Source organism: Maylandia zebra, linkage group LG8, assembly GCF_041146795.1.
Source record: "Maylandia zebra isolate NMK-2024a linkage group LG8, Mzebra_GT3a, whole genome shotgun sequence".
NCBI lineage: Eukaryota > Metazoa > Chordata > Actinopteri > Cichliformes > Cichlidae > Maylandia > Maylandia zebra.
Genome location: NC_135174.1, coordinates 4,823,786 through 4,842,736, shown reverse-complemented (window position 1 = coordinate 4,842,736; position 18,951 = coordinate 4,823,786). Strand labels below are relative to the sequence as shown.

The 18,951-nt window shown below is 39.5% G+C and overlaps 1 protein-coding gene across 1 annotated transcript in view; it reads left to right on the top strand.

Annotated features, from left to right (window-relative positions):
* dnah9 (dynein, axonemal, heavy chain 9) overlaps positions 1–18,951 on the top strand; it is a 180,592-nt gene that overhangs the window by 102,265 nt on the left and 59,376 nt on the right. The window contains exons 55-63 of the mRNA XM_004569683.3: positions 4,678–4,758; positions 5,180–5,359; positions 5,884–6,114; positions 7,232–7,426; positions 8,517–8,636; positions 12,050–12,238; positions 15,563–15,798; positions 15,891–16,013; positions 18,044–18,248. Coding sequence (XP_004569740.2) covers positions 4,678–4,758; positions 5,180–5,359; positions 5,884–6,114; positions 7,232–7,426; positions 8,517–8,636; positions 12,050–12,238; positions 15,563–15,798; positions 15,891–16,013; positions 18,044–18,248 — 1,560 coding nt within the window. The remainder of the gene's footprint in view (positions 1–4,677; positions 4,759–5,179; positions 5,360–5,883; positions 6,115–7,231; positions 7,427–8,516; positions 8,637–12,049; positions 12,239–15,562; positions 15,799–15,890; positions 16,014–18,043; positions 18,249–18,951) is intronic.

Sequence of the window (18,951 nt, the reverse complement as noted above, 5' to 3'; positions counted from 1 at the left end):
AATCTTTTCCTCTGTGACCTCAGTAAGACTTGATTCGAGTGATTAAGCCTATGAACTCATCATAAAAATGTTTACTGAATGCAACATGAAGTTCTAGTTATTGAATCAGAGTCAGACAAGAGAATAAAGCAGGATAATTTAATGGCTAATTCCTCATGATGGACAAGTTGCCAACTAATTAGTGTGCTGTATCCTTAAGTTTCACATTTAGCTTTCTTAAGCCAGATGCCAAGTATATGGAGTGGCTCTAATATAATGACAGGGTCAATGCTGACTTTAAGGCCTTTTAATTAGACTTCATTTACTTGGATGTCACAGTAGCATAGAGGTAGTAGAGCTAGCATTTATAATATTAGCAATGACAATTGAAGAAGTAGTGCTTTCTCATTATGGGTATGACATTATAATAAATACAGATATATGATTTTTACTAGCAGGGATGTAGTTGAAGTGATAGCTGTACATGGTGTAACAGTAACAGATGGATAAACATATCTGTATTTATGAATGACATACTAAGGTGTATGATTAGTTAAGCACTTGCTAATACCTTACAAATGCTCAATAGTGTGACATCAATTATAAAGAGCTAGGGTTAGCAGTAGTAGAAGTGATATATATAATTAACATAGTGGTGGAAGTAGCACAAGTGGCAAGAGTAAAGGCAGTATTAATGGTAGTAATAGTTAAGTTGTATTAGTAACAGCAGTGGATTTAGACTGCTACTGTGGCCATTTGTTCTGTGTGCCATAGACAGCCTGTTAATCTTACTAAACCGTAGGTAGAGCAGACAAATACCTGGCTAATTTTTGTTTTTTCATTTGTATTACAAAATGTTTATCCGAATCATTTAATGTTTCCCTCTTTAATACATACACCTGGATCAATTTGTTTAAATGTTTCCCATCTCTAAACCTTTTCAGAAGAGCAATATGGAATATGAATAATGTAACAGAAAGTCTGCGTGTGAGGCAGCCCTAATGATAGTGGGTATACTAAACCTGTTGAGTAAAAGCAAAGCCTCACATACACACACAGCCCTGCACACACAGTGTCACTGTTACATACCATGCATCTCCAGTGCTTTGCATAAACAGGCCCACACATTTCCACCCGCACAAGATCACACATACATAAACACCCCATAAACAAGTGACGTTAGTGTTGAAAGCTGCAGAGCGAAGTTTTGTTTCCCGTCTCCCATTTACTGTAGGAACAGACTAGCACACACACATGTATGCACACACGCAGCCACACAGACACATACATGAAATATACGGGGGGGGGGGGGGGGGTATGATAATTGAGGAGCCTTCTAATTAGAGAGCATACCCTTTACAGCAGCAAGCCACCATTAGTGCACCCTGTATTTGTTAGTGCATTCACAATGATGGCTGCCCTATTATAAGTACTGTTATTTAACATTCTGTGCAAGGGAAACTGTGGCTCACCAGGGGCTGCGGCGGTCATGATAAACAACGACCGGAAGGGTTCAAGCAAGGGATCTTTGTCTGTGTGTGTGTGTGTGTGTGTGTGTGTGTGTGTGTGTGTGTGTACAGTATGTGGGTATGTGTGTGTGTATGAGTCATCTGCTCCCCAGAGAACACATTAGTTTCATGTTTTTTTTCCCTCTTCAGTTTTACAGAGGTGGATTTCTACCTTTGGTTAGTTTGCATTGTGACATATTTGTGCATGTGCTGTGGTACTACCAGCTGAAGTACTATTGCATGCTAACTGTAGTACTACTTCTAGGATAAGTAGTACTAATACAAGTAGTAGATGTACTTTGAGTTCTGGTAGAAGCAGTTGTAGAAGTATTACTAGAATGTGTACGAGTTGCAGTAGGAAGTAGTAGTTCTGATACATTAGCAGCTGTAATAGTAGGTTTTGCTAAAGTAGATTAAAGACATTAATTTATTTTGTCTCGCTTACTAATAAGGGGCCAGAGCATTCCTTGTGAACAACTAAATGACTTGTGGTATACACGACGGCCAGTATTTTATCAAAAATGTATGACAATAGGTAATTTATCCTAATCTGTTACGTTCTAATTGCATGATAGCATTCAAGTTCACCCTTTTTTAATATTTACTAGTCTATATACAGACCATCTGTATTGGTCTGGAAGCCAGCATACAGTCTCTCGTGTTGAAGAATTTAATCAATATTCTGATACAGTGACCATATAGAGTAGCATCATATAGTTCCTGCAAGACCATTAGTAGTACAAGCAGTAGTACAGATAGATAAGTAGGTGTATAGTTAGAGAAATAGTGGTCAATTTAGTAATAACAGCAGAATGAAAAATAAAAGGTGTAGTATGACTAATCACTGCTGTAGCAATAAGTACGTCTTTGCAGTAATTCTCCTGTTCAAATCAGTGTGGAGGTGTTTCATGTAATCGCTCTAAACTTAGCTCCTACCAAAAGAGGCTAACTCCTGACAGCTATTTGCACTGGGGAAAAGAAACGGGAGGGTTTTCTCTTATATGGATAATAACTGGAAACATTAGACACCCCGTTCCCTTAACACACAAACGGCCAGATGTCTTTTTGTTGCATGAATGAAGCTATACTTAGTCCACACGGCAATGTAAGCAAACACTGGAATCCCAAACTCTGTTGAATTTAAACGTGTGTTTTGAGTGCATAAGCCATCGCATTTGAATGAATGGGTATAGTCTTTTGGTTTTGTATTGAATTTTCTCTCGCCTTAAGAAATGGTTGTTCCAATTTACATTTCCAGCTGCAGGGAGTGAGAGTGGGCTGTTTTATACAGGCAGTCAGGGGCACAGAGACATGTTTTTCCTACTTGGATTTCTATCAGCAGTACATAAACACCGAAGCAGCGCAGATATATTGAATATCACGCTTGTCTTTCACCAATTAGTTTGTCCCTTTTTGCCCCTCTCCCTCTTCCCACCCTCCCTCTTTTGCCCAACCCCCACCCCACCTATTCATCATGTTGATGGCTCACTTGGTGCTCGTCTAATGTTCAACTGCATATTTTATACAGAATTGACGCAACCCAAAAGGGCCGTCTTCCCTCAGGCCTGATTTTTCTGTTTGTTAATTAGCTGAAAGACAAGCATGAAAAACAGTCTGTTTTTATTTCCCCAGTGCAATGTTTTGATGGAGTCGGACGTTAATGTAGAGCCCTAGTTGTCAGGGAGTTATGAGGAGTTTGTAACAGCTTTAATTTCTCTTTATGATCGTCTTTGGTCTATTGATTTATGTGTGTGTGTGTGTGTGTGTGTGTGTGTGTGTGTGTGTGTGTGCGCGCGCGCTGATAGCAGCTCCAGTCCTAAAGCTTTTATATTTTCAAACTATGCATGCCGTTCATCTCTTATTTCTCCCTTTATCTGCTTGGACAGGTTACAGTTTTTTTACAGTAATGCTAAAAGGTCACATGCATGACCCATGGCACAATCCTATAGGGCACAAAATAGTATCTGCAAATGTTTAGTGTCCTTTATGAAGCGTATTTTTTTGACTCTCATAAGACACAGAATCATATTTATTGCCTTGAAGAACTGAGATGTTTACCTTTCAGTTGAGATGCTTTTGAGCTCAATCAGCAGTCGTATTAATAATGAAGATCCAACAATGATGCAAACGACAAAACAAAATGATCAGTCCTTCAAAACTACTTGAGAGATTCAGTTAGGTGATAGTGGCAGATTCATTAGTCTTAATGATATGCACACTGATTGCAAGACCATTTAACAAAACAGAAATAGATTATTGTCAGTAGCCCGCCTCTGCGCTCAAGTCATTGTTCCCTTCATCTTAATCTTTGTGTTACTTTTTTCCTTTCAACTTATGTAAACTGGAGACTGTTTCATGTTTTAATTAAATGTACAGTTCAACATCTGAGCAGTGACTCTTTTTTTGGAGAAATAGACTGATGCTAGTATCATGTTTGTGATGTTAGGATGTCTATTTTAACGTTAAAAAAAGCTGAAGCTGGTGAACTGCATGGATCAATAACTGGATGGTCTGAGGGGGGACCTTTGCAATATTAAGCTGATGGTGGTTGATACATTTTATATCTCTGCAGGTCAGAGGTGTTTCAGTATTCACTGCAGTGACTCTGTCTATTTGTAATCACAGCCAGGTTGTAGTATTGGGTGCGAATCCTGTACAGGCCTATACTAAAAGCTTTCCTCACAGATTTAAACTATTCAGTTCAATTTAATTTATTGAGAGCGAAATGAAAACAAAAGTTGCCTCAAGGCTCTTTATATTGTAAGGTCAACATCCTACAATAATACAAAGAAAACAGAGAAAACCCCAACAACCAGACAATCACAGTGCTTTGGTGACAGCAGGAAGGAAAAACTCCCTTTTAACAGGAACAAACCTCTTTGGGTTGAGGGGAGGAAGACAGGACAAAGACACGCTGTGGAAGAGAGCAATACAGAGATCAGTGGTCAGTAAGAATAGAGAAACTCCATATAAATGCTGGTCTGTTCACTTAAAAAAATCTCGTTTCTTGCCTACAGATTTGCTGGTAGGCACTCATCTCTTTGTAACTCTTAGCATATACTACTGTCAGAAATTTGTTGTACTGCTCCATTGAACAAGGATTTGACTGGCTGAAGATCTCATTTATCCAGATCTTCATCCAGGCAAATCCTCCTGACCTCCCGCTCTCCGGTGTCTCATCTTCCGATAGGTGGATGACCTCAAGGCCAAGCTGGCTGCTCAAGAAGTGGAACTCAAGCAGAAGAATGAGGATGCTGACAAACTTATACAGGCAAGAACATATATAACACCAGCACCTCAAGAAAAACAAAACAAAACATGTATCTGTGTTTTGGGGCATATTTCTCTGGCAGTGCTTAAAGAAATGAAGTATGATGTTAAATAAATCTTAATTAAGCACTAGGCTGTCATATCAGAAGCAGCGTCCCTATCTACGGATGGATTTCTAGTCTTGGCTGGAACTGCTCAGTAAAATATTAGATATTCAGAGAAAGTTAGGCTTAAACCTCAGTGTCAAATTAGTCGGAAGAAAAAACGCCTGCATTTTGTTTCTCAGAGCATTCTTTGTTCTCAGTCTTATACCTTGGAATTTTGATTTGTCTTTTTACAGTTTAAAATACCAGTTTTGCTTAATTAAAGAGTAGTTGTCTTTACATGTTAACCTAGCAATAAATTCTGTGTGCTGGCCCCAGGAGGTTGGGATAGAAACTGAGAAAGTGTCCAAAGAGAAGGCGGTGGCTGATGAAGAAGAAGAAAAAGTGGCTGCCATTGCTGTGGTAGTCAGCGGCAAACAGAGAGACTGTGAAGAAGACTTAGCTAAAGCCGAGCCAGCCCTGCTTGCTGCTCAGGATGCCCTTAACACTCTCAATAAGGTCAGTTACTCTCTTGTCCCCTGCTGTAACGTATTGATTTACTTCATACTTTATACTTTTCTTGCTTGGTTTTGATTTAATTTTCCCAGCTTCAGTGGAATAACTTACGTGCACACAAGCCTTGAATTGTATAGGAGATTATTTAGTCATAGGATTTAGCAGGTCTTCCCCAAAATAATGTCTTCTCTGTGTTCTGCAGACATTTTACTTTATCCTTGCATCCCATGTAGGTTTATGAGCATCCTGGGGGATATTCAGAAACACCCTCTGTGTTTAAAGGTGCTCTCTGTTCAAACAAGCAGAACAGACAGTTCAATCACTGCTTAGAGCTCTCTAAAGATGCCCTAATTAGAATTCTCTGTTGTCTTCTCAGAGTCAGCACAGGTTCTTCTGTCTTTATTCTAATCCTTTCCACTTTCTCTCTTTTCCCCTCAGAAGACCACAGACAAGTACTTTTATACAAACTCAATTCGATCACAGCTTTCATTTTTCATTAGTGACTCTGTCTGTCTTCCCTACATCAGAACAACTTGACTGAGCTGAAGTCATTTGGCTCTCCAGTGGCAGCAGTGACCAACATCACAGCAGCAGTCATGGTCCTGATGGCACCTGGTGGCAAAGTCCCAAAGGATCGCAGCTGGAAGGCTGCAAAGGTAATGATGGCCAAAGTGGACACATTCCTGGACTCTTTGATTAACTTCAACAAGGAAAAGATCCCAGAGGCTTGCCTTAAGGCCATTCAGCCTTACCTGCAGGTAAGTGTTCAATTAGCCCTTACTCATTGAATTCCTTGCTAACACTGTTCAGAGTGCAATGTCTGCCGCATGGCAAGCTCAACTAATAAGTCATAAATTTAGTAGGGGTGTGATTATAATGACAATGGCACATTATGGCTGCCAAGTGTTGAAATGACAGAGAGAGAGAATCAGCTAGTAAATTAAGCATTACAAATTTAACAGCCGTCCTGATGATGAAGTTCAGTGAAGCAAACATGAGGAATGTCAGTGTGGCCAATAAAGGTAAAGTGCAGCTTAAGTTCACTATGTAGGAACTGTTGAACTGAAATTAATCTCTGTACCTTGTGAAAAAAAGAACTATTTTGGAAAAACAGGTAAAATAGTTCAAACTGAGAACTATTTTCCAACTGCCTGTGCACCAAATGATTTTACTTTCATTATCACTGATTTGCTTTTGACACTGTGTGTTTGAGAATCCAGTAATATCCTGTATCCTTTAGCCAAAATAGCTGCTGCAGATCAAATTACATAGGATAACATGAAAGGACTGTGCCAAAGCAATATAATAAACAAAAATATGTCAGCATTCGTTTTGCAATAACAAACTCATTTGTAAATTGATATTCATTCTTGGTGTACATTTAATGGACAGAGGTAGCAGCTATATCAAAAGATTTTCCAAGAAAAGAAACAGCTAGCTATATCCTTGTTAGGCTCTCATGCTTATGAGTTGGATCATGAATTTTTTACCATCATTACCACGTAGTTGCTGATGAATTATTTCAGGCCCAAACTGATGTTGATGTAGAACTGTGTGTCTTCGCCTGTATGTTTTGCAGACAAAGTTACAAAAGTTAAGCTAGCTAATGTATGTGAGAAGCCTGCTAATGTCCAAGCGTTGTAAATCATTTATTACTCTCTCTCACTTCACATCAGCAACAGTGTTAAGCCTGCAACTTTACCACACAGCTCTCCTGACGTTATTACACAGAAAGACATTTTATACTGCATTTTAACCATAATTTAATATGAATTTTATGTTCATTTTCAGGATATTTGCTGACAGCCTGAGAAATTATTAACGCATTTTGAATTTGGAAGCAGGATGTGACAGCATGTGTATCCTTTTCTCCAGGATCCAGAATTCCAGCCAGACCTGGTGGCATCCAAGTCATATGCAGCAGCGGGTCTGTGCTCCTGGGTTTTAAACATCGTCAAGTTCTACGAGGTTTACTGCGAGGTGGAGCCGAAGCGTCAGGCTCTAAGCAAGGCCAATGCAGAGCTGGCGGCTGCACAAGAGAAGCTCGCCGCCATCAAAAGCAAAATCAATGTAAGCCACTGCACTGAACTGAGACTACAGGAAATGAAAAGTTTATTTGTTGCCTGACAAGTATCTGTTTCAAAAGAAGACAATTTCAATATCTAAAATCCAAAGGATATATTCTTTGAAATTGCATTACCATTTTATTAAAGAAAGGAGTACTGTTCTTTGAAGGCATGTTCTTGTCTTCTTCTTATCATTTCTTTGACACAAACGCAGTGACACGCACAAAAAAGTATTAAAACTTAAAAGAGACTGAGAGTTGAAAAATGACTTATAAAAGTCAGAAATCCTCAGCACCTCACTATAAAAGATTCGTGAGACATCAGTGAGGATCAACAACTCCATCACCTGAAGATATGTAGTTATAATAAGATTTTGGTGCTACAGAAATAAAATAGAAACAACTGGAAGCCATAAGCAAAAGTTCAGAATTATTTTTCCAACGCTTGAGTGACAGTTGACACATGCGTTCTTCCAGCAATGATCTACCAACAGCATTTCATCAATGCTAAGCTGTTGCAAGTGCTTTTAAAAGCTTTTGCAGTTAATTAATCTAAAACCAAATCTGTCAGCCTGAAAACCCTATTGATAAAAGCAGCTGTAAATAATTGTTTCTCAGTGGCGTTTGGCATTCAGCGCATCAGACAGCCCCAGCAGAGCACTGGGTTCGGTACGCTGCAGCAGCTTTTGCTGCTTACATCAAAACCTGCAGAGTGCAGAGTGACGACTATTAATAAGATCCAGCGTGACTTCTCGCTGTCATTTTTCAAGCCCTCAGTCAGATCGCTTGAGTGGAGAGTGGCTTCGGAGCCAAGGGGAATTAGCAATCCTCAAACTAATCTACTGAACCTGTGTGCCTCTCCACCGATTAATCCTGTTTGTCCTTGCGCTAATTGCTTCCATATGCCAAATAAATCCATAGTGGGACTAATGATAAGTTTTACCCAACTTTCTACACACTCCTAAATTTCTTTCATAGAAACACTTTGACTGTCTTTAATCTCTGTCTCTTAGGATTCGTTATGACCACACTGTACTTTAACAAGTGCCAATTTTTTCTCTGTTTTTGTGTGCGTGTGTGTTTGTGGCCTATCAGCACCTTAATGAGAACCTGGCCAAGCTCACAGCCAAGTTTGAGAAGGCCACTGCAGACAAGCTCAAGTGCCAACAGGAAGCAGAATCAACCGCGCACACCATTTCCCTGGCTAACCGTCTGGTGAGGAGGCTAGCCACTACCACAGACAAATACACTCTGTTTCCTGTCACAGCATGCTTACATAGTTACAGATGTGTGCACACTGCAATACTGCATTTTAAATCTGATGTTGATTTTGTCTTATCTTTGATTAGTAGCATTTAGACTAAGACACTTTCAATCAATTAAGCATTATTTGTGTCATATTTTTTATTTTGAGGTTACAACTGTCAGCACCTTTCTTGCTGGGTACCTGGGTTACCGATTCTTTCTTGTCTGTGGTGTAGGAAAGATTTTATGCCTAACACACATAAAATGATATCAGAAGCGCTGACTGAAGAAGCCAGCCACATCCTCTTCACCATCAATTATCGGGAGGAAATAGATTTAAAATGAAATAAAAGAAATGACAGGTGACGCATAATGTCTATATCAAAAGTTTCTTAATCTGATAATACAATCAAAAGAGGAGCTGATGCCATATGAGATAGCACAGAAGCTATTTGGGCCAGAAATGAATGAAGGCCTGAAATTTTTGCTATTTCATGCTGTAGTTATTCTGCCAACTGCATATACAGACTTGGGAAAAAATAGGATTGCTACAGAGTACATACAGAGTATTAATGTCATGAATTTCAATTTATATGTGACTTTTTGTGCTGTTTTATGATTTAATAATAACACATGATTGACAGAAATCCCCATTGTGGTCCCACTGGTATAAATAAATGGAAAAGATATGTTACTTTTTCAGACAACCAACACTGTCCATCAAGGTCGTAAATATTTAACAAAATAAGATTAAAAACTAGATTTTTGTTTTCCCCAAGATAACTAACATAAAATAAAATTATACAGAAATGTTCTGAGTGTCTCAGTTGGTGATCCTGTTTCTCAAAAGAATCACTTTGATCAGAACTTGAGCAGAGATGAAAATCTCTCTTGGAAGCCTGACCCTGCTTCCTGGGCCCAAACAAAGGAGACTTTTGAGGAGAAGTCTGGCAAGGGTGTGGCTTTAGTCACATATAAAGCATCGGCAAAAGTTGGAGTGGGGCAATCAGCTACTGCATTGATTTTCTTTGGGTCAGCCTTCATATGTCCACCTTCGCTGACGTACCCTCGGAAGGTTACAGATGGAACTCAAAATCACACTTTTTTGTGATAACAATGAGGCTTTGAAGCACTCAAGAGACTTGTCAGCGATGCTCTCTAATGGTTTTGAACAGATAGAAACCCATTCCATAAAGCTCTCTGTGCTTTTGTGCCACTGTTCTTGAGCTAATCTGAAGGCCACATGAAATTTAAAGGTCTGTAGCAAATTGGTGAATTCTGCACCAGTTTTCGTGGCTGAGTTGCTGATATTCCGCTTCTAGTTTGTTATAATACCGCCAACAGCTGACTATAGAATGGTAACACTCCTGAGCTCCTAAAACAACCCATTCTGCCCTAATGCTCAATTATACATTTTATACACCTGTGGTGATGGAAGTGCTTGGAACACCTGAATGTAATGATTTGGCTTGGTGAGTGAATACTCACCAATAAAAGAAAACATCTGTGCCTACTGCTCAGCACCGAAGTCCACCAAAGCTTGTAAAGACAGAGAATCTTTTTTAACACACATGCATCAGGTAATAGCATGTGAGGTGAGGTGGAGCTGCTTGGGAGGGAAGCATGGATGACAACCAATCATGGACTGACTGTATCATATTGAACATTTGCTCCCGGCACTGTTGTTCAGTCATTAACTAGAGGGCTTGATAGTCTGGGCCCAGAAAGGCACCTTGCACAGTTTGGCCTGTTGAAATTAGATTTGAGTCATGTAATGACACTTTCCAGTAAAAAGAGTAATTTCTTTATTTGACCATATTACCATCATTTATCCTGCTGATTTGTCATGCAGCACAACTGCTTTTCTGAGTCATTACAGACAACCTGCTTTTAAGGCTTCATCAGAAGATTCTGACATTTCCTTCTGTCTTAGGAGCAATTCACATGATACTTATCTAAGTACTGCAAAATTAAACTGCTAGAAGCTAAGGCTTTATTCAGTAATGGAGACACAACTTACTGACAGGCTAAAAAAACGCTAGACATCTTTATCCTTATAAATAACGTTTCATCCAGTCTTCTGCAAAGGTTTTGTGCACTGCAGAATAAGAAAAATGGTCTGATATTGCACAGGTGTCTACTCCATGATTTGATATGAAAAGCTGCCATCTTGAATAATACACAAGATAGGGACCGTCTCAAATGTGTATTCAAAATAGTCTGCAGACAAAGAGCCTCCTTTAAAAATCTGTCACTATATATCGTGCTGCTTGTTTAATAAGGGTGGTTAAAATGGCTAAAGTGATTAATAGTAGTTCAAATATAAGAGCTGAGTCATTATAGGTGGTGACAATAACTTGATATTTTGGAGAAGGTCAACCAGACTTTTTATAAATAAATTTAACTTTGTAACTCAGTAATTATTATTTTCTTTGTTCCTAGATTGCCAACAGTTTGGAGGATAATTTAATCAAATCGTCCCCAATGATGACAGAACTTAAAGTGCTAACTGGAACTTTATTCCAGTTAGTTTTTGGAAAAACTGCCAGGACAAACGTTAATTAACACAGTGTGAAAGTATGTTTATTTATATTTATATATGTAAATATATATATATATAGATAGATAGATATAGATATATAGATATATTTAAAGATATCTATATCTTTAAATATAGATATATTTGCCCCATGTTAGTGTGGTTGTCTCTGCCTTTAGGTCCACAATACATTTACATACACACACACATATATATATACATATTCACATATACACATAAATCCTGCAATCATCTTTTGGTTTGTAAATCTCCTGCTTACAGCAGCAAAATGCAAAGATGAATGTTGACAATGCTAGTATGATAATCTAAATTATTCAGAGAAAGCTTCTAAAAGACCTGACAGAAGCAACAAACAGAGGTTGAGGTTGTGCTTATTGCCTAGTCAATCCAAAATGTCAGTGCAAATGCAGTCAACTTGCTGAAGTGCACGGTATTTCTGTGATGTGCACTGAGAAGTTGCAGTCTGTGTTAGTGCATGCGCCCTCTGAAGTTTAGAGGACATAAGATATTGAGGGGAACTTTATTGATCCCTGGAGGGACACTGGGTCATTGCTAAAAAGTAAAAAGTAGTGGTGTCGGTGCACAAACAGAGTGTTTAAACCTAAAAATGGTAATAAAAAAAAAAACAACTCAAAGGTATTAAGGCATTGTTGTGGAGATTTCCTTAAATTATGGTTTAGCACCTTGGCAGCAGCAGCCATCATTTGATTTTGATTCTTTCCACAATGGCTTTGGGGAAGATGATGGAATGACGGTATTTCATTGGGAAAAATGAAAAAAAAACAACAACTTTAAAAGTGGTCTGCTGCTATTTTCTGTTTAGGTGGGTGGTCTAGCATCAGAGAATGTTCGCTGGGCAGAGGCTGTAGAGAACTTCAAGAAGCAGGAAAGGACTCTGTGTGGAGATGTTCTCCTCATCACCACCTTCATCTCCTACCTAGGATATTTTACCAAGCGCTACAGGGTCCAGCTTATGGACAGCACGTGGAGGCCTTATCTCAGTCAGCTGAAGGTGGGTTCATTATGTGTTATTTCAACTTGAATTAGCCACACTGCAAGAATTGTGAAAAGTCTTTGAAAACCTTTACTTGTAAATCTGACTGAAATGTAACACAGAAATGAATCTGCAACCGGCCCTGTTGGTCTTTCTCTATCTCTGCATGTAATTATTGTTTGCTAGTGATGTCAGGACTTTAGGAATTTTGCCCACAGCTAAATGTACAGTGGAAAAAACAATAATCTGTTCAGAAAACCTTATATATATTTTATAAAATGGTTCAAATTTAAATGATTAATAATATAACTTGAGTAAATATAAGTAGCTTTTGTAAAAAAAAAAAAATAGACTTAAGGGATATTAATGCTTACTCAGCAGTTACAACGGGTTTGTATTACGCAAAACATTTAGAATACTTTATGAATTAATTAGGTCATGTATCATGGCTGATAGGACACATTAACAACTGCAGTTATAAAATGTTATGTAGTGTTGTTTATCTATTTTTTATTGCTTGCAAATTGTAATGCTACTGGTAAATGTTCCATTACTGGGCAGCTGCTGGCCTTTTGGGCCACTAATAGTGTTTCCATGATTTGAGTCCACCTGTGAAGCAAACTGGCTGAAATGAACCCTCACCAACAAGCAGTGTTTTGTTACAATTTTCCCATTAAAATGTCAGTAAAAGTCCTGCGTTGAGCTACCTGTTTGGATTGTTAAAATGCGAAGGAAAGCAGCCCACCTCTCTTGCAGTGTGGTTGAGGCTGCAAATCTGCAAAGTATTTTGCAGATTTATATAATTAATGTAAATCTGCTAATATGCTCTATAATTTAATCTATTAAAATAAATTTGGTTGGCTTTATTTGGAGGTCAGTAAAATTTTACCCCTGAAACTTTAACTAAAGTTTAATTTGCGATCAATCGTTTTATTCATAATGGTTGTTAAAGAGATTGTACCTGTTTGGACATTTGTTTGCCTGGAGGCCCAACTGAGAAAACGTTATGTTGTACATTGCTGGTCTAATTCCCACAGCACTAAACACTGCTGTTTAGTCAAACTTTATGGCATCTCAGAGATAAATACAAGGTGTCCTCTGACACTGGTGTCATGAATCACCCATCACGATGACAGATGGGTCTCACAACCAGGCAGGAACATCACATTTTGACACAACAGGCACCTTAAGCATCCTTTTTTAAAGTGAAGGATTAAAAGATATATTTTAATCCAGAACACGATCATTTTGCAAGCCTAACTACGTAGTTTTGGTGGTTAAATCAAAACGCAAATGGAAATAAATGGCAATAGAGAAAAAAAAACTAAACTGGAATGTCACTGTGATGTCACTGTCTCAACTGTAGTCAGAATCAGAAAATCAGGGAAAAACGGGCTAGGAAGGTAGAGACATTCATTCATTACTAGCAATATAATGCCTGTTTTCTGTGCTTGAAAATACCACGGCCGAATGTTCACAGAAGTCCTGAGGCACAAATACAAAACAGTGGTAGCACAGATAACAAGTTGCATTGCTTTTTATCACTACCACCGTCAGCTTCTCTGACTGAGACATGTCTGTTATGTTCACTGTTCACTGATGGTTTAGCTCTTCTATTAATATTATTAAACATTAATTTTCTTGTTTTAATTTTTTAGTATTTAGAATAGATTAGAATAATCCTTTAATTGTCCCACAAGGGGAAATTTGGTTGTAACAGCAGCCAGAAAGACACATATACAAACAAAGAGTACACAGGACACAACAGAAACAGGGATAGCTCAGTAGGTAGAGTGGTTGCCCATGATCGGAAGGTCGGGGGTTCGATTCCCCTGAACAGCTACCCTGAGGTACCCCTGAGCAAGGTACCGTCCCTACACACTGCTCCCCGGGCGCCCAATGGCTGCCCACTGCTTCACCGAGTGAATGGGTTAAATGCAGAGAGGAATTTCCACATTGGGATCAATAAAGTACTCTTTCTTTCATACACAATTTTTCTTACATATTTACATTAAGGACAATGGTTACTATACAGAGTATTGTACAGTTATTAAATTAAATAAAAATAGCTACAGATACGAGGCAAACCAGGTTGTAGTGCGAATCGGTTAATTAACTTATTGCAGTTACAGCGCAGATGTAAACATCTCTGATTGTTGGGAGCAGTTCTGATTGTACAGTCTGACAGCTGCAGGGAGGAAGGACCTGCAGAAACGCTCCTTCGTGCATCTAGGATGCAGCAGTCTGTCACTGAAGGAGCTCTGCAGTTCAGCAACATTTACATGCATGGGGTGGGAGACTCTGTCCATCAGAGATGTTGGCCAGAGTCCTTCTGTCTCCCACCACCTGCACTGGGTCCAGGGTGCATCCCAGAACAGAGCTGGCCTTCCTAATGAGTTTGTCCAACCTCTTCTTCCCGGCTGCAGATAAACTGCTGCTCTAACATACCACACTGTAAAAAATGACAGATGCCACCACAGAGTCATAGAAGGTCTTTAAAAGCGCTCCCTGTACTCCAAATGACCTCAGCAGCCACAGCAGGTAGCGTCTGCTCTGACCCTTCCTGTAAAGAGCATCAGTGTTGTGGCTCCAGTCCAGTTTATTATTCAGGTGAACACCCAGGTACCTATAAGAGTCCACTATCTCAATGTCCACTCCCTGGATGTTTACCGGTGTCAGTGTGGTGGGTCTGCGTCTCCAGAAGTCCACCACCAACTCCTTCGTTTTCCCGCCGTTGATCAGCAGGTGGTTCTGCTGACACCAGTCTACAAAGTCCAGAGTCCACTGTCTGTACTCTGAGTCGTCCTCACCTGTGATGAGGCCGACTATGGCAGAGTCGTCAGAGAACTTCTGTAGGTGGCAGCGTGGGGAGTTGATGGAAAAGTCTGCAGTGTAGAGGGTGAAGAGGAACGGTGCCAGCACAGTTCCCTGTGGGGCCCCCGTACTGCAGACCAGCGTATCAGAGACACAGCCCTGTGTCCTCACATACTGTGGACGTTCTGTGAGATAGTCCAGTATCCACTTTGCGCTATTAACCAAAGTTTAATGCAAATCACATACAATAATGATCCAAAGAAAGGATTACCAATTTGGGCATTTATTTGCAGATGTAAATAGTCCCAAATGTAATCCTGCTCTACATGGAAACCACAATGTTTTTTATTCTAACAGCAGTTGCCAGTCGACTTTTGATGAACATAGATTTAAATACTAAAGGGAAAAGTTTATCTGTTCCTTTTTAACAACGCACCATTGCTGTGACGTGTGACCTGTCAGTCATCATGAAGAAGAATTGAAACAGTTCACTGGGAAAAACTAATTAAAATGCAAATCACGTGTAAGGTTCCTATCCCAGTGACGCATGACCTGGACCCTTTGACACTGCTGACTGACGACGCTGACGTTGCTACATGGCAGAATGAGGGGCTACCCGCTGACAGGATGTCCACGGAGAATGCTACCATTCTTACTTCTTGCCAACGCTGGCCCCTTATGGTGGACCCCCAGCTGCAGGGCATCAAGTGGATCAAAAATAAATATGGTGAAGACCTGCAAGTCATCCGCATCGGACAGCGAGGGTAAGAGCCTCATAGAAAACTGCAGTACTGAGGTTTTTTGGGCATTTAATAACCAGAATTTTGACAGATTCATTGTTATTTGTACCTTAAAGGTACCTAGATGCCATAGAGAGAGCGCTGGCAGCAGGTGATGTGGTTCTGATAGAGAACTTGGAAGAAACGCTAGATCCTGTTCTTGGACCTCTGCTTGGCAGAGAAACCATCAAGAAGGGAAGGTAAGGCTCATGCTGAAAGGTGTCTTAATACTTGTAGCACTGAATGAAGCATTGTAAGGCACTGCTTCAGACAATGATCTAATTCAGGAAACTTTCTACTCATATGTAACACCGCAACAAGCACTTTCTTTTCACTGCCTTTTTTAATTATTGACACCACATGACAAATTAAAAATAGACACTATAAATGTAAATCTTTGAGAAACTATTGTTAGTTAAAGCCTAGCAGAACTTTCCAAATAAACCATTTTAGTATGTCTGTGGTTTCCACACAAAAACATTTTAAATACATTTAACTTCATTAGATACAATACATGAGCTCTATCAGTGATTACACTATATAACATTTCTTTTTAATGAAGATGGACAGTGGCATTTATTAACTTGGTAATGTGTTAGCAATGAAAGGATATTGTTTGATGGAATTGATGGAAATGAAAACTATCAACTTACAGAGAGCTGAATTGAAGGACCTCCTGAAATCATGTAAAAATTATGCAGCAGGTCAAAATTTCATTGCAGCAACTTAAAATGGTACTCAGTAGAAGAGCCCCACATGCCCGACAACATCAGGGCATGCTTCTAATGAGACAACGTGCGCTTTCCTGGGAAATCTCCACACAGATCTGGACCAGGGTTACACTGACCCCCCTGGAGAGTCTGAGGTGTAATCTGACAGTGTTGGATGGACCAAAATATAATATGCCACAGATGTTCTATTGGATTTAGGTCTGGCAGATGTGGGGGCAAAGTCAGTGGTATCAATTCCTTCATCTTCCAAGAACTCCCTGCCTCCAATCCTGCCAATGCCTCATAGAGTAACTACCTGTCTGCTGGAATCTCCTCCATGCTATTGAGACTGTACTGGGAGACACAGCAAACCTTCTGGCAATGACACATATTTGGTTGGACTACCTGTGCAACCTCTATGGGTTCCAGACATTGGTCCATGCTATCAGTAGTGACAGTGACCCTAGCCATTTATATATATACAAACAAATATATATATATATATATATATATATATATATATATATATATATATATATATATATATATATATATTTGATTCCCAGATCCTCCAGTCCATGTGTTGAAGTATCCTTGGGCAAGTAACTAAGCCCTGAGTTGCTCCCGATACATCCGTCGGTGTGTGAGTGTACAAGTGAATGTTGGATAAAATTGATTATGTTGAGATAAATCCCTCTGTGGATGTGTATGTGATTGGGTGAAGGAGAGCTTTAGTAGAAAATGCTTTGAATGCTCAAAATTAACAGAAAGGTGCTACATAAGTGCAAGTCCATTTACCACTAGGAAGTAGGAAAAGCAACTTACCTAGCAACAAGAAGTGTTTTACAGTGTATTGAAGGAACTTTAGGATTTAAACAGCTGTTCATGATTTTAGTTAGTTATATAAAAAAAGCTTATGATAGAGTGTGTGTGGTGTTCCTCCTTGTGCCTAAATAAGCCAGTGAAAAGAGTGAGTGAACCACATGACAAAATAACAAAATAAAAGCCTGGTCTGGTGACACCCTGATGTAAGTAATGGTCTCAGCATAGCCACACCTATAAATATTGTCTGGTTCAGTCACTGTTAAATACACATAGAGGGTCACAGGACATGTAGTACTGACAATTCAGGCTTACTAGAGCGTCATATGTGTCCCTAACAGTTTCCTAAGTTTCTGCAGTTTAAATGTGCAGCATTTTCAGGAAATGACTGTAATACATTTGAGAGTATTTTTTTTAAACTATATCTGTCATGAAGAAAAATCAGTTGGTTTGGCATTGTCAAAAACTATCATCCTTGCAGAAAGGTTGTGTGACATTTTTGACAGGTTCTCATTACAAACAAGTGTCCCAGTTTGAAGATATTTGTTTGTATTAAACATATGAAAGACAGAAAAGACAGATGTTTAGATCTTTGCCAATAATGACATTGTCCACTATTATATGTGCTGTTTCAGAATCTCTACTTTCACTAAGAAACCCTCACTGATCAAACGTTTCTGTTCCTGATTTACAAACAGGTACATAAAGATTGGAGACAAGGAGTGTGAGTACAATCCCAGTTTCCGTCTCATTTTACACACCAAGCTTGCCAGCCCTCATTATCAGCCAGAGCTGCAGGCCCAGTGCACCTTAATAAATTTCACAGTGACCAGAGACGGTCTGGAGGACCAGCTGCTGACTGCCGTGGTCAGCATGGAGAGACCTGATCTGGAACAGCTGAAGGTGAGAAAGTCAGTGTAGGCAAGGAGCAACCCTGCCTGATACAACTATTTGACAACAAAGGGGAGTTTTGACAGATTCGTTTTTATCCAATATGTTACAGGAATGTAAAAGTGAACCTGAGCAGACATGAAAAGAGCATCTGTCACACTGCTCGGATGTTATCAGAGAACAAACAAGCATTCCACGATGGACTCTTTGAGTTTCTCTCTTAACATCTTTTCTGAGCAGGTGTAATTAAAAGTCACAGTCAGAGGAGTCAGGGGCCTCCTAGAGCTGCACATAACACTCTTGCTCGTCATTATCAATCCTTAATGGTTCTCGTCAGCAAGAAAAGATCGTCTGTCTTTAAACATCACAAGGTCCGGGCTCTTTGATTCCAAAACAATCAGCTAGCATCTTTGATTAATGGCTGGTGGATGTGGGATAATTATGAGGCTTAGTATGGCGCACTTATGGAGACTGGGAACCTGCACGGCTGTGAACGTGCACATCGGCACCTGTGTTTTCACGTGGCATGTGTGTGAGCATGAAGTCGTCTAAATGAAACATTTTTAAATGTACACCAAATGGTGGTTTTAAATTCAAAGTGTAATAACGTCTATCCTCAGGTATGGTGATGTTCACAGTTTCCCAGCAGTGTTCCAATAGTGTTTTCTTAGGGGAGTTGTTGAAATTAATGTGACACACAAGCATTTGCCCAGAG